This window comes from Apodemus sylvaticus, chromosome 5 (assembly GCF_947179515.1).
Source record: "Apodemus sylvaticus chromosome 5, mApoSyl1.1, whole genome shotgun sequence".
Taxonomy (NCBI): domain Eukaryota; kingdom Metazoa; phylum Chordata; class Mammalia; order Rodentia; family Muridae; genus Apodemus; species Apodemus sylvaticus.
The window spans coordinates 18510765-18524812 of NC_067476.1; the positions used below are offsets into that span (position 1 = coordinate 18510765).

Sequence of the window (14048 nt, forward strand, 5' to 3'; positions counted from 1 at the left end):
CTTTTCTTTTTCTTTTTTTGGTTTTCTTGGGTTTGTTTTTTTTTTCAAGACAGGGTTTCTCTGTGTAGCCCTTGCTGTCCTGGAACTCACTCTGTATACTAGACTGAAAACAACAAATTTCTACTTCAAAAAATTTTATTTTTAAAAATCTCACAGAAAGAAATTATGAAAGAGAAGACAAAGATAAAAAGCCTGAAGGCCATTTTAAAATATTGTACAGGAGAATTACATCATTTTGACTAATAAATGTGGAAAAAAGATATACTTACTCAACATACATAAATATGCAAAATCTCAGTATTAATTCAACTGAGACTCAGCACCCATTAAGTCTCTTACTAACCCAAATTTGTTTTTCGGATGCTGGCTAATTTACTTCACATTCTCAAGGTTAACAGAAACGGTCCAGCATGCTATCAATACGCCCTGAAAACCTGTGTGCATGGGTAGTATGCTTGCATGTATGTCTGTGTACCACAGGCATGCCTGGTGCTTGTGGAGGTCAGGAGGCATCTGTTACAGGGTATCTGATCACATTGTGAGTCCCAACATTATGTTATGATATGGCTCACCCTTAGCACACATCTTTAATTCCAAACAGTGAAGGTAAAGTTAGTTTTTAGAAGAAAACACCCATGATTAAAACTGATGTCGGACATGTTGGAGACAGAACAAGCCAGAGAATGGGGAGCCTGAAGATTAGAAAAGATTGCTAAAGTTATTATGAGGCCAATTCAGAGAGAATGAGAGAAGCCAGATTGAGTCAGTCAGCTTGGAGAGGCATTTGAGCCAGAACAGGTGAGCTGAACCAGCCAGCCACAGTTCAGAAAGATCTTGCAAGGGTGAGCTTATTCAGCAGTAAGTGTCAAAAGCTAAAAACATTGCAGGCCTAGATAAGATTTTAAGCAAGTTAGAAGCTTCTAGGGCTAGGTCTAGGTTAACAGAGGGAGGCAGTTAGCCTTGGAGACAAATGCATCAGGAGAATAAAAGTTACTTTTATAGGCACTCTTATTCCCTGGTATTTTCAGGGTAAAAATCTCTCAGTAGCCAAAGACTGAAAGAATATTTTAAAATTATAGCCTCAGAGTCATGCTAGAGCCTGTGTTCAAATTAAACACAAACTCCATACCAGGCCTCAGCCTGATAACAGTATTACTGTTGTCCCCAGTTGGCTGGTATTGTAGCCATTTGCTTGGGAAGGTGGTGGCCCGATGTCAGCTGACCTTACCTGGCCTAGAAGAACATGGCTACTGTGGGACAGACAGCATAAGAGGGCTGTGTGCCAAAGCCAGCCCTGTGGACCCTGCTGCTGGTCCTGGCTCAGCTGGGAATTTGCCTCCCAGCTGGGAGCTTCCTGTTCTTGGTGTTCCATGAAGGGGCTTCTCAATCTCTGGGCTCTCTTTCAGAGTTAAATTTTTAAAATGTATTTTGTTCTAAATAAATTGCGTTTGATAAACCTTGTCTGGCAAAAAAAAAAAAGATGAAAAACTGAGTCCTAGTTAGAGTCATCAAAAAGAATCAATGTATTCAGGAGATATACAAATTATGAAATGAACAGGTCAGAAAACACAAAAATACACTTTTTTTTTCCAGAAATGGAAAAAAGTATAAAAATCTTGGGGGCTGATGATATGGCTCAGTTGGTAAATGCTTGCTATATAATATGACGAGCCAAGTTCAATTCCTGACCCCTACTAAAAAGTCAGGCATGGTGACACACTGTACACCCAGTACAAGAGGCCAAGACAGGAGTCTCCCAGGAACTTACAGGAGAGCTCCAAGAGCTAGTTCTAGTGAGAAATCCTTCAAAAAAAAAAAATTAGAGAGAAAGACACCAAACCTTGATTTCTGACCTCCACATGCACACATAAACACACACACACACATACACACACACACACACACACACAGAGAGAGAGCCAAAGGTCATTGAACACTAAATAAAGACATGAAAGTTGTGGGGAATCACTCCGTGACAACTGCATACACTGAGAGAAGGGTGTTGGGTACATGGTACCTTACATTTGTTTGAAACTAACCAGGAAAAAAAAAAAAGCTAAAAATACTGTGATCTATATGTGACAAATTTGCTTTTCTATATTGCCAGGTTTTATCTGCAATAAGCTTGAAACAAAACAGTTAAGAAAAGAAGGAACAGGTGTGGTGGCGCACGCCTGTAATCCAAGCACTTGGGAGGTTAGAGGCAGGTGGATCTCTGAGTTCAAGGCCAGCATGGTGAGTTCCAGGACAGCCAGAGCTACACAGAGAAACCCTGTGGGGGGGATTCCTCAAAACAGAAGGCAAGGCACTGTCAGCAGTTACGCCTGTCACACTGTCTCACTTTTCACATCCTACTGCATGAGTATGAAACATATTGCTTTTCATTAATCTATTAATTTAATTCTGTGACTAATGAATAATGCTGCTATGAACATCTGTGCATTAGATGTGTGTTCTAGATGTGTGTTCACTTCTCTTGGAGATATCCTCCTTAGATGTGTTAGGTTACCAGATAACTCTTTAACCTATAATTACCTGACCATTTTCCAAAGTGAATGCAGCATTTCATACATGCCGAAACCTCGTCATCTGAACCTGTGAACACCTCTGTGGCTGTAGCCAGCCTCACAGGCGTGAAGTACAACCCCCTGTGATGGATGCGCCTCTCTGGCAGCAACGCTGAGCATCTTCTGCACTTGATGGACCCTGACACCATCCAGATCCTTGACAAAGTGTTTTTTTTTTTTTTTTTTTTAATAGATGGTCTTTTTATTATGAAATTGTAGGAATTCATCTAAGTGAAAGTACGTTAGCAGATACATGCTTTCTTTTTATACATTGTCTTAGCTGATTGTTTCTCTGTTTATTTACTCATTATGTCTGTTTCTCTGTGTTGGGGGAAGGGGTCAGACAATAGTGAAGGAGTTGGTTTTCACCTTTCCACATTAATATGTAGCCAAGGATAATCTGAACTCCTGATCCTTCTAGATTTACCTCCCCAGCACTAGAACTGCATGTGTCCCCCACCATGCTATGTATTGTGGAAATACAAGATATTTCCACATGTATTATGCTTTATTGTTTTGAGACAAGGCCTCACTATGTAGTCCTTGCTGATCTCCATCCAACTTTCTATGTAGAACTGGCTGGCTGTGAACTCAGCAAGATCCACCTGAGATTAAAGGTGTGTCCCACTATTCACAGTTTTCTTATTACTTTTAAAATAATGGTCATACACTTACTTGAATTACTTCACATAACTAAGATACAACTTTATTTAAAAGGGATTTAAAAGCTTCTAAAGAGCCTAGGGTCAGATAAAGAAAAGGAAAAAAAAAAAAGAGGAAAGCGTCTAGGGCTGACATGAGAAATAGATTGTGGGTTTGTTTACTTGCAACTTTTTAAAGATATTGTTTTTATTCACTTAATTTTATGGGTATGTGTCTGAGTTTATGGCTATGTTCCATATGCATGCAGGAGCCCATGGAGGCCAGAAAAGAGCATTGGATTACCTGGGACTGGAGTTATGGATTGTTGTGAGCCAGCATGTGGGTGCTGGACACTGAATCCGGGTCCTCTTGAAGAGTAGTAAGAGATCTTAACTACTGAGCCATTCCTCCAGCTCCCTACTCCACCCCCATAAGAATATGTGTTGTCCAGGCTGGTTCTAAACTCTGGGGATATCAGGAAGTCACTCTCACGCCTCAGCCTCCTGAGCAGCTGGAACCTAGGTAGAAGCCATGGCCCTACTTCCCTGCTTCCTGCCTTATCCAAAAACCTTGTCTGGAACAATGCCATACGACCCTCTTTTCTTCCTTCCTTTTTCTTCTGCCTTTGTTTTATGAGACAGGGTTTCTTTAGGTAGCTCTAGCTGTCTTGGGAATCATTCTGTAGACCACAATCCACACTGTGGATCTGCCTGCTTCTGCCTAAGTGCTGGGAGTCATACCAACCTCCCGACAAAAAAGTGTCCAAAATAAACAATTTATTTTATTATTATTTGACAAATGCATTCCTATTGGGAATTGGTTCTAATGCTTTGTCTTAATTCAGCCCCCAAAATTGGGAATCCGTATGTTCAAATGCTGAAGGTCCCTGTCTCTAATTGGTTTTTGATTGATCAATAAAGAACCAACAGCCAATGGCTGGGCTGGATGACAGAGGTGGGACTTCTAGGTTCCTGGGAGAAGAAGGGATCCAGCATGAGAAGGGGTAGGGTGGACCACACAGGGAAGGAAGCGGTGGGAGTTATCGACCCCCACCAGAACAGCAGCAAAGGTCACCCAGAAGGAGCCAGGGTGGCAAAGATAAAATATAGATTTAGGAGGTGTTAAGTCAGGAGTGCTGGAGAGGAGTATTTGCTAGCTATGGGGAGTTCTAGAAGTGTCCAGCCATTGAGCTGGTCAAGGCATATCAAAATTAAGCTGGTGTGTGTTTGTGTTTCATTCATGAATCTAGGGTCTCTGGCGAGTATCTGGAAGCTGGGACCATAGAGTGGATTAACTAAACCACAGCTACACAACTCTACCTATTTTATGCTTGAGTCTGAACTGGTAAATATGGTCAAACATGCGATCTTGCACCACTGGAGGTCAAATCAGCCACAAAGAGGCAATGCCATTATAGAGAAAAAGCAGGAATACTGGTGGATTTCCTGGAAAGAACTGTTCTTGATATGCTCCAAACCGAGAGGCGAAATTATCCACACCTAACAACCACTACACTCTGTCTCTAATCCTTAGATCAATCTGTATTTAATTTGGGTACTAATGGTCTTAGAGTTCAGACCATTTCCAGAAGAATCAATATTGCTGTTGGAGATCTAGTGATCCAACAAAAGCACACTGCTTCCGGCAGTTCATCATTCATCTGCTGAGAAAGCCTGAGACCAGACTGTGAGCGCCACACAGCACAGTAGCATTCACAGAAGGCCTTATAACCCAATGTTCTTAAAACTACAGCTCACTCTGTGGTCAAACTGAACATGTCAGACAAGCACTGAGGGTACCCGATCATTGTAAAGGTTCTACTATCTCATTAAATGAGAAGACCTATTATAAAAACCCTCAAACAGAAATGTCAGCCCACTCTTCAGTTAGAGAGCAAACCTTTAAAGATACATAATCTGTGATTCCTGCACCCGGGTTTAGCTTTCTGATACAAGGTCTCACTGTGGAGCCTATTCATGGCTTGGATTACAGGCGTGTGCTACTACATTCAGCTAAACCAGACTCTATTTCAGATAACTAACAAAAGATGAAAGCTAGATTATGGGTCAGGCAGCTGATTTTTTGAGGGTTTTTAAGCTACTGCCTCAGCCTCTTAAGCAGCTGGAACACAGGTAGAAGCCACTGCACCCACTGCAGATGGCCCCACTCCCCTGCTTCCTGCCCGACTCTTGGACCAGAGTCTTCAAACTTTTCATCAGCTGTGAATTCCTTGACAGCCCTCAAAGAATTCTTTTTATGCTTACATTAGCTGGAATTAGACCCTATCATTTTCATCCAAAAACCTTGTCTGGAATAATGCCATGCAACTCTTTCTTTTTTAATGACTGTCATTTACTGCATTCAGCCTTTCAAACCAGATGTAATTAAAAGGCTAAAATTCTAAATATCATGTGAATAATACGAACTCCTGAAAAGAGCTTTCACAGTGAATAAAGCACTTTATTATTATTTGGTAAATGTAACTGTCTACCCATTCTTGCAGCTGAGCAATTAAATATGGCTGAAGAAGGCCAGCACACACAAATGTGCTGACTGACCAGATTCTTCATCCATGACCTACAAGGGCACTTCCACTTCATTCCCCAGGTTTTACTTCCTCATCTTTCCACAAACACTCCATGCCTCAGTTAAGGGCAAATGTCATTCAGTCACACATAGCCAAGCCAGTTACCATGTATACTACTTTGTTTCCATTTTACTGACTGAGCTGAGCATGCTTCCTGTTTATGCATCAACCCTCACTGGTTCAGTCATCCAACGATTGCCTTTTGTTCCTGCAGTGGTACCACCGTCTTTTCTCTAGTGGGTAGTGAACAATGCCAAAATGAGCTGCCATTCCTCCCAACTTCCCACCAGTGCTGTCACAGCTTTTATGCTGGCTTTCCTGTTCTGCACAGTGTATAACTCTTTATAAGGCCCATGGTGGTTCATTCCTTTTTTTGGGGGGGGGGGGGAAGGGGGTGTCTCAAAACAACTCTTTAAAAGATCTGTCTTTCAGGGTACTTTCAGTTTGTTTTTCGTTCATGCCAATCATCCACTCTGTCCCACTCCTTACAGGAAACACTACCAGTCAGTATTAATAATCCCTATAGCAGCAATGCCAGCCAAGTCTTCACTCATGTTCCTTGGCAACATCAAGGACAGTCTCGGATGATCATATTCTTCTTAAATCATCCCTTACCTATATCCTAAGATCCTATCTTCTCTCCTTCCCCACTCAGCCTCCAAGCAATGGGATGTTCTTGACCAGATCTCTGAGACCGCTTCATTTTTGTGGTGGTTTGAATAGGTATGGCCCCATGGATTCTTGTATTTAAATACTTGGCTCATAGGGATTGGCACTATCAGTACGTGTGGCCTCACCGGAGAGTGTGTTGCTGTGGAGGTGGGCTCTGAGGTTTCATATAGACTCAAGTCTAGCCAGTGCGATATAGCCTTCTTCTACTGCTTGTGGATCAAGATGAGGAAGTCTCCACTCCTCCAGCACATGTCTGCCTTCATGCTGCCATGCTTCCCACCATGACAATAATGAACTAAACCTCTGAAATGTAAGCTATAGACATAACATTATTGTTCACTGTGTCATTTAAATGCTGATTTCTGTGCTCTCATATCTGGTTGCAATCTTACTCTGAGAATATCCTGTCTCAATGTTGTATAAACATTGCTCCACAGTGATTGATCAGGGGAGAGAATAGGGCTGGGCTCCCTTCCAGGGGAGAAAGAGAAAGTAAGGCTTAGCCAGGGGGATTAACTAAGGGAGAAAGTCCAGGAGACACCATGAGGTGAAACACCTGGAACCCAGACAGTCAGATCAGTAATAAAATCTAAGTATTTCATTAATTTTTGCTAGGAGGTAGCCAGACTAGCTTAGAGGATTAAAACTGAGTAATACTCAGTTGTTGTGCCCTTAAAGCTTGATAGATAAGAGCAATGACTATTCTTCCAGAGGTCCTGAGTTCAATTCCCAGCAACTACATGGTGGCTCACAACCATCTATAATAGGATCTGGTGTCCTCTTCTGGTGTGTCTGAAGACAGCAATAGTGTACTCACAGTATAAAGTACCTTGGGGTGACTCTTACCAAATATGTGAAAGATCTGTATGACAAGAACTTCAAGACCATTTGTTGAAAAGGCTATCTTTTTTCCATTGGATGTTTTCAGCCTCTTTGTCGAGGATCAAGTGGCCATAGGTGTGTGGGTTCATTTCTGGATCTTCAATCCTGTTCCATTGATCCTCCTGCCTGTCACTGTACCAGTACCATGCAGTTTTTAACACTATTGCTCTGTAGTATTGCTTGAGGTCAGGAATACTGATTTCCTTTCCTGTTCTTTCCTTTTCCCGTTTTCCTTTCCTGTTCTTTCCTTTTCCCGTTTTCCTTTCCTGTTCTTTCCCTTCCTTTCCCTTCCTTTCCTGTCCTGTCCTTTCCTGTCCTTTCCTGTCCTTTCCTTTCCTTTCCTTTCCTTTCCTTTCCTTTCCTTTCCTTTCCTTTCCTTTCCTAATAGTTGCCTTGGTTATGGGGACTCTTCACAGTAATAAAATCCAAACTAAGGCAATCACTCATTATAAAAAAGTTGCCTCTCATACACAGTCATGGCTTTTTTATTTCCCTTTTTTTTGGGGGGGGGGATACAGGATCTTGCTTTGTATTTTAGGTTGGCTTTGAACTCACTGTGTAGTCAGACTGGCCTTAAACTAGCAATGTCTAGCCTTGGCCTTCCAAGGGTTGGTATTACAGGCACATGACACAAATCCTGGTTATGCTCATGGCTTTCAATACCAACTATATATACTAACAATAACCCCCCAAGATTTTAAGCTGCACATTAGGTTTTTTGCTGTACTTGTATCTTTTCTTCAACTTCGTACTTGATCTCTGAGTATGGCCAACTGGCACTGACAACTGACTGAATAGAAAACTGAATCCCAACCATTCCCCCTAAAAAACTTGCTCTATTCACAATCTTGTTCATCTTTAAGGACTGCATATTTTCACACTGCTCAGGGACAGTGTACTTCCAATATAACAAAGTGATCTCCTAAAAACATGACAGATTTCATCATTTCTACTGTAGTTCCATTCTCTCTGCATGTATTTTAAGGTCTCACATGACCTGACCATCAGCCCTATATTGAGGACTTTCCTACCGTCCTTCATCCTGCCATCCTAACATTCTAGTTGACTCCAGCCACACAGCCTCCTTGCTGTTCTCAAACATGCCAACATACTACACACAGCTGCCTTGGTACTTACTAAAATCTCAGTTTGGAATACTCTTCTCCTAAAGACCTGCATGTGTAGTTCATAATCATTTAACATCCAATCAAACCACCTTGTCAGAGAAGAACCCTACCTACGTAACACATTAGGAATTCACTTATTTACCATCTATCTCCAGATATAACAAAAACTCCAGGAGGAGAGAGACGTCGTTTTAAAATTTCTTCATCTCCAGTGTCAGACAGTAGTTGCTTAAGAAATCTGGGTAAAAAAAAAATAAGTAAATTTAGCTTTTCAATTTATAAAATGAATAAACAAAATGTATTCATTACTTCTAAATAAATTTGTGACAAACATAGAATGTGTCAATCTCCTTCAAGCAAGGGCGAATTCAGTGCCTGTGTGTGTGTGTGGGGTCACCCAGCCAAGCTGCTACGCCACAGTCAGGCTGCTCCCACCATAGCTTGAACCCAATGAGCAGCAGAAACAATGATGCTGCATCCTCCATTTCTCCAGCTTTCTTTCTGGGTCCCAATCACAAATCAGACTCCCTTGTAAGAATTCCCTGTCAGCCACTTCTGGAGCAACTATTGCAGCAAATCTGGGTAGACAAAAAATGAAGAATATATACAACCAAGCATTCTACTCCAGCCTGATACAGAGCAAAATTGTGCAAGGATAGCAGCTCCAGGGTTCCCCATGCAGGAGTGATGGCTACTGTCAAGAACAGCACTACAGCTCAGATTCTCCTGTCAAATTCTACTTCATTCCCATCACTTCTACAGTGGTTGGACCTATGGTCACTCTTTAATATCTCACACACCAAATTCTGTCTCATAATCTGCTTCCTAGAGAGCTAATCTGTGACACAATTAAAATGTGTGCTTGTGAAAACTAAAAACAAAATGAATATCCTTGTAAAAAATACAAAGTGAGGATGTCTACAGATGGGTTTATGATACATGTTCTTTCCTTCTATAGAAACAGTTGTATAACAATCTATTTTAGCTGGGCACAAGACCAAGCAGAATAAAACTATTTTCCCTTGCAATCAGAGGTAGCCATGAAGCTAAATCACAGCCAAAGGAGCTTGAAGTAATATATGTAATTTCAAGGACTGGTCCTCATCAGAATTAATGTGTTCCTTCTCTGCCTTTCTCCTCTTCTTCTAACAGAAATATGAACATCATTTTGAGTATTGTGGACCATGTCGATCTGGGCAATACCACAACACTGAGATAGGATACTCTGAAAATAAGGATTGCAACTTGAAATGGGAGCACAGAAATCAGCCTAAATTTCTGTGGAACCACTGTAATAGCTACCCCTGGATGGCTTAAACAAATTTGTATATTTGAAAAGAACTAACTCTCGAGCTTCCAATCTTCATTCAACATTTGTCAGCCACGCTGCTACCAGGGACCTGTCCACAGCTCCTTCAACCCCAAGCATGTACTCTTACACCCAACACCTGCAGCAGGTCTCTGTAAGGCGACTTCATGCAGGCACAGGTACTTCCTTACCTACCCTTCCCTGCAGGGGAGGATCCGAGGACACAAGAACCAGTCTCTACTTTATGGTCACTCGCTTGGTTTAACTCTAGCTGCCCACCTGGCTTTTCTCGATGTTACTCCTTTGCTTCAGGTCTAGCCTTAGTCTCCCCACCCCCTAACCCCTTCCTGCTTTCTTACTTTCTGAAGTTCTTCCTAGCAAGTCATTTTCCTATGAATCTTTATCTTGAGATCTGATTCTGCTCAGTCTGAGGACAGTGACTAGGGTTCTTCACAGTCAACAACTGTATTGACATTCCAAATCTTTTTCTTTGCATATCAAGCATGATATTTTCTTTTCTTTTCTTTTTCTTTTTTTTTTTTTTTTCGAGACAAGGTTTCTCTGTGTAGCCCTGGCTGTCCTGGAACTCACTCTGTAGACCAGGCTGGCCTTGAACTCAGAAATCCACCTGCCTCTACTTCCCAGAGTGCTGGGATTACAGGCATGCGCCACCACTACCCAGCTGCATGATATTTTCTTAAATGAAAGAAACTTTACAATATAAATTATGCAACTTGTACTGGTCATTTAAAATATGTCTTGGGTCATATTTGATGACAACTGTTTTATGTGTGTATATATAGAGATACATGCATATTAAATGTAGATATAATGTATAATTTTTCTAGCTCTATAAATACTTGAATGTTTAAAGGCCTGAAATATATTATGTTCTTCCTTTGAATTATTCCTTTGATTCAATTAGGAAGGAAGAACATGGTAGTACCCTGCTTAAAAAGAAGAAGCAACAAGAACAAGAAGAATTGGTAATCAAGTTGGTAAACTGGGTAATCAGAAGTGGCACATGCTTTTAATCCCAGTAATCAAGAGGCAAAGGCAGGTAGATCTATGAGTTCAAGGTCAGCCTGGTCTATAGATTGAGTTCCAGGACAGCCAGGACTACAGAGAAATCCTGACTCAGAAAAAACAAAAACAAAAACAAAAACAAAAACAAAAACATGTACAATAAGGAATTACTTTTGGTTTTGTCTTGAAATATACCTATATTTTATTACAGAAGTCTATACTTACTTTGTGAATGTCTAAGAATTAATATAACTGTCAATAAACACCAGAATTTTCAAATGAAGTAGGGGCTTGTGACAGGGCCTTACTATTAAGCACATGGGGCCTCAAGCCCAGGGTTCTCCTGCCTCTGCCTCTGCAGCAGAACTTTCACTCCTCCCACATCAGCCCTATGGATGTATAGTCTGCACTGTAGAGTGCCTACAGTTTTAGATACTCAGGAGGCCAAGGCAAGAAGATGGCTTGAGCCTGAGTTTGAGACTCACTTCATAAACAGATTAGCAAACAAGAATACAGACATATTTAGAACATAATTTAAAGTATAATAATAAAATGACCTTTTATTAGAGGAGAGATCTAGTAGTAGATAATGGGATTATTAATAAAGCAGTGTAACATGTCCACATTGATGCAGAAGATTAAACAGACAACCTTCAATCATCATGAGTGCTATGACTTCTTTTTCATTTTTCCCCACAAGCCAGATTTGGTGTAGTATTTTACAACAGCAGAAAACAAACCCAAGTACTAAACACTAACAGCACACTAACAGCAACCCGGGGAAGAGGACAAGCAGAGGCTACAGGCACAAGCTAAGTTTTTACAGTTGATTACTGAATTGGCTATGACCCCTGCTGTGCTGGTGACAGGATTAGCAACTGTTGTACCTGGAGATGTTATACTTCTGCCCCAGGGACCTACTTGCAGCAAAACACATAGGACACTTTTTGTTATCTTCATACAAGAGTAAGAGCCTATTCCTAGTGTTCAGTCACCACAATGAGCAGAGGTGGATCTTTTACTGGCCTTACTGGCTTTTCCCAAACGGTGTGGACTTGAGCATCTGAGGTCATTTGGAAGCTGGAAGAACTTTCTTTCAGAGGTTTCATCTAATCTCAAGATGGAGACTGCTGGAAGCAGGAAGTGGAGCACAGAAGAGCAGAGGGAAGAATTGGAATATCAGATGTCTAGTCACCGAGCATGGCTTCTGCCAAGACTAAATCAATGGGGTGAGGGGCAGAGGGGGGAGGAGGGACAAAAAAAAAGTTCAAGAAAGATAATGGTTGTAAACCAAAGGAGAAGAAAACACAAGACACTGAAATGCCAGGACACACTTTTAGGAAGCCCTAGTTGAAGAATGTTCCTGACTCAGCAAAGAGGCCAAGTTGAAGATACTATACACACACACACACACACACACACACACACACACACACACACGAAGACTGAACAGGGTAGAGAGTCTCAGGTACAGTTCCCCTGGAAATCGGCCCTGTACCAGAGGAGCACATACCTGCCTTCGGGCGTTGACTCTCCTATGCCTTATGAGGAAGTCGGCATTACCATTGTGAGGACATCTGCCTCTGAGGCAGTGCACCTAATGCAACAAAGGAGTCCTGTGGGGAAATATGGTGCGTGGTTCATGGGACAAGCCTTCCTGGGAGCTCAAGCGGTTGGGCAAGCCTGAGTTCCCAAGAAGAAAGGTAAAGCGATTGCCTTCTTTTAAAGCAACTGCCTTCTTCCTGCTTCTGTCCTGAACATGTCCACTCCCACACCTGGAGGACAACATGCTGGGTTCACAGGAAAAAGGTCTTTACTGAGAGCCTTGAAGGATAAAGGACAGATCTCTTAAGTGTGACCTAGCTGCTGGCATCACTCACTCTTGTGTGATCGGCAGAGTGCAGCTGACACTGATGGAAATCCGCATCTATGCCTTTGAAGGTGCCTTTCTCACCCAGGAATTATGGGATATTATAAGACTTCTTTAATCTTGTTATAAAAGTTCAATGTTACATAGCAAATAGTAACAGGACAAATATTTGAAGGACCAATAACTTGGACCATTATAATTTCTGAAATTCCTAAGATGAGGTGGCAAGATACAGATGTTATGCTGGTAAACTGAGAAATAGGGCAGGTCAGATGTGGGGGAGAATTACTGTGGTGGTGTTTTTCCTATTAGTGCACTGTTGAAGAAGTGTCTCCAACCTAGTTATTAAATGTTCACTCTGTCTGTGGTAATTGCTATTATGCTGAAAGCAATTATTCAGTCTGGAACTAGAGATACAAAGGGCTGTCGTTTTAGCAGAAGTTAGATAATTCCTAGGTTTGTAGGTATGTGCCCTATTCCTTAATCAGCAAGCACATTTACAACATCAAAACTCTCCTCCTGCTTCCAATTTGTCCTAAAAACACAAAAACAAGGACTGGAGAGATGGCTCAGCAGTTAAGAACATTTACTGCTTGTACTGGCTAATTTTTATGTCAACTTGACACAAGCTAGAGTCATTTTGGAGAAGGGAACGCAATTGAGAAAATGCTTCCATCATCAGATTGACCTGTGGGCAAGCCTGTGATATGTTTTCTTATTTAGTAACTGATGTTCAGGACTTAGCTATTGAGAGTGGTGCCACCTTTGGGCTGGTGTTCCTGGGTTCTATAAAGAAGCAAGCTGAACAAGCCATGGGGAACATACTAGTAAGCAGCACTTCTCCATGGCCTCTGCATCAGTTTCTGCCCTGATGGTGATGGTGATTGGTGATGGGTGTGATGCAGAAGTACAAGATTAAATAAGCCCTTTCATTCTCAAGTTGCTTTTAGTCATGGTTTAATAACAGCAATAGACACCCAAACAAAGACACTGCCCTTGAAAAAGACTTGAGTTTGTTTTCCAGGATGAGCTTGGAAGTTCACAACTGCCTTTAACTTTAGTCCCAGGGAATTGCACATCTTTTGGCCTTCTTGGTCACTGCACAAATGTGTTGTATAGACATACATGTTGTAGGAAAAACACGTTAAAAAAACTTCAAAAAATTATGATGAAAAATGATACTGTTGGAACATGGTTCAAGAATGGGGTCCAGTGATGAAATACCTGAGTGCTTGTGAGAAAACACCGAGAACCAAGACAAGAGTCTTGTTACCTTGGTTTCCTTAAAAGCACAGACTTTCTTTTAGATGATGGTTTTGGGCCCCTCCAGGTGTAAGGGATAGGAGTGAATTTACTTCAGATTATT

At 41.5% G+C, this 14048-nt stretch overlaps 1 protein-coding gene and 1 pseudogene across 5 annotated transcripts in view; one reads left to right on the forward strand and one right to left on the reverse strand.

Moving 5' to 3' along the window:
• The window catches only part of Scai (suppressor of cancer cell invasion), a 110515-nt gene that overhangs the window by 65380 nt on the left and 31087 nt on the right, over positions 1–14048 (reverse strand). For 4 of the 5 annotated variants that reach the window (XR_007977818.1, XR_007977820.1, XM_052182431.1 and 1 more), the window contains one exon: positions 8620–8715. The exons of the other annotated variant lie outside the window; for it this stretch is intronic. Coding sequence is in view for 1 of the 4 variants with exons in the window: in XM_052182429.1 (XP_052038389.1) it covers positions 8620–8715 (96 nt within the window). In the remaining 3 variants the exon portion in view is untranslated. The remainder of the gene's footprint in view (positions 1–8619; positions 8716–14048) is intronic. 5 annotated transcript variants of the gene reach the window in all.
• Positions 11849–12648, forward strand: LOC127685331 (developmental pluripotency-associated protein 4-like; annotated as a pseudogene).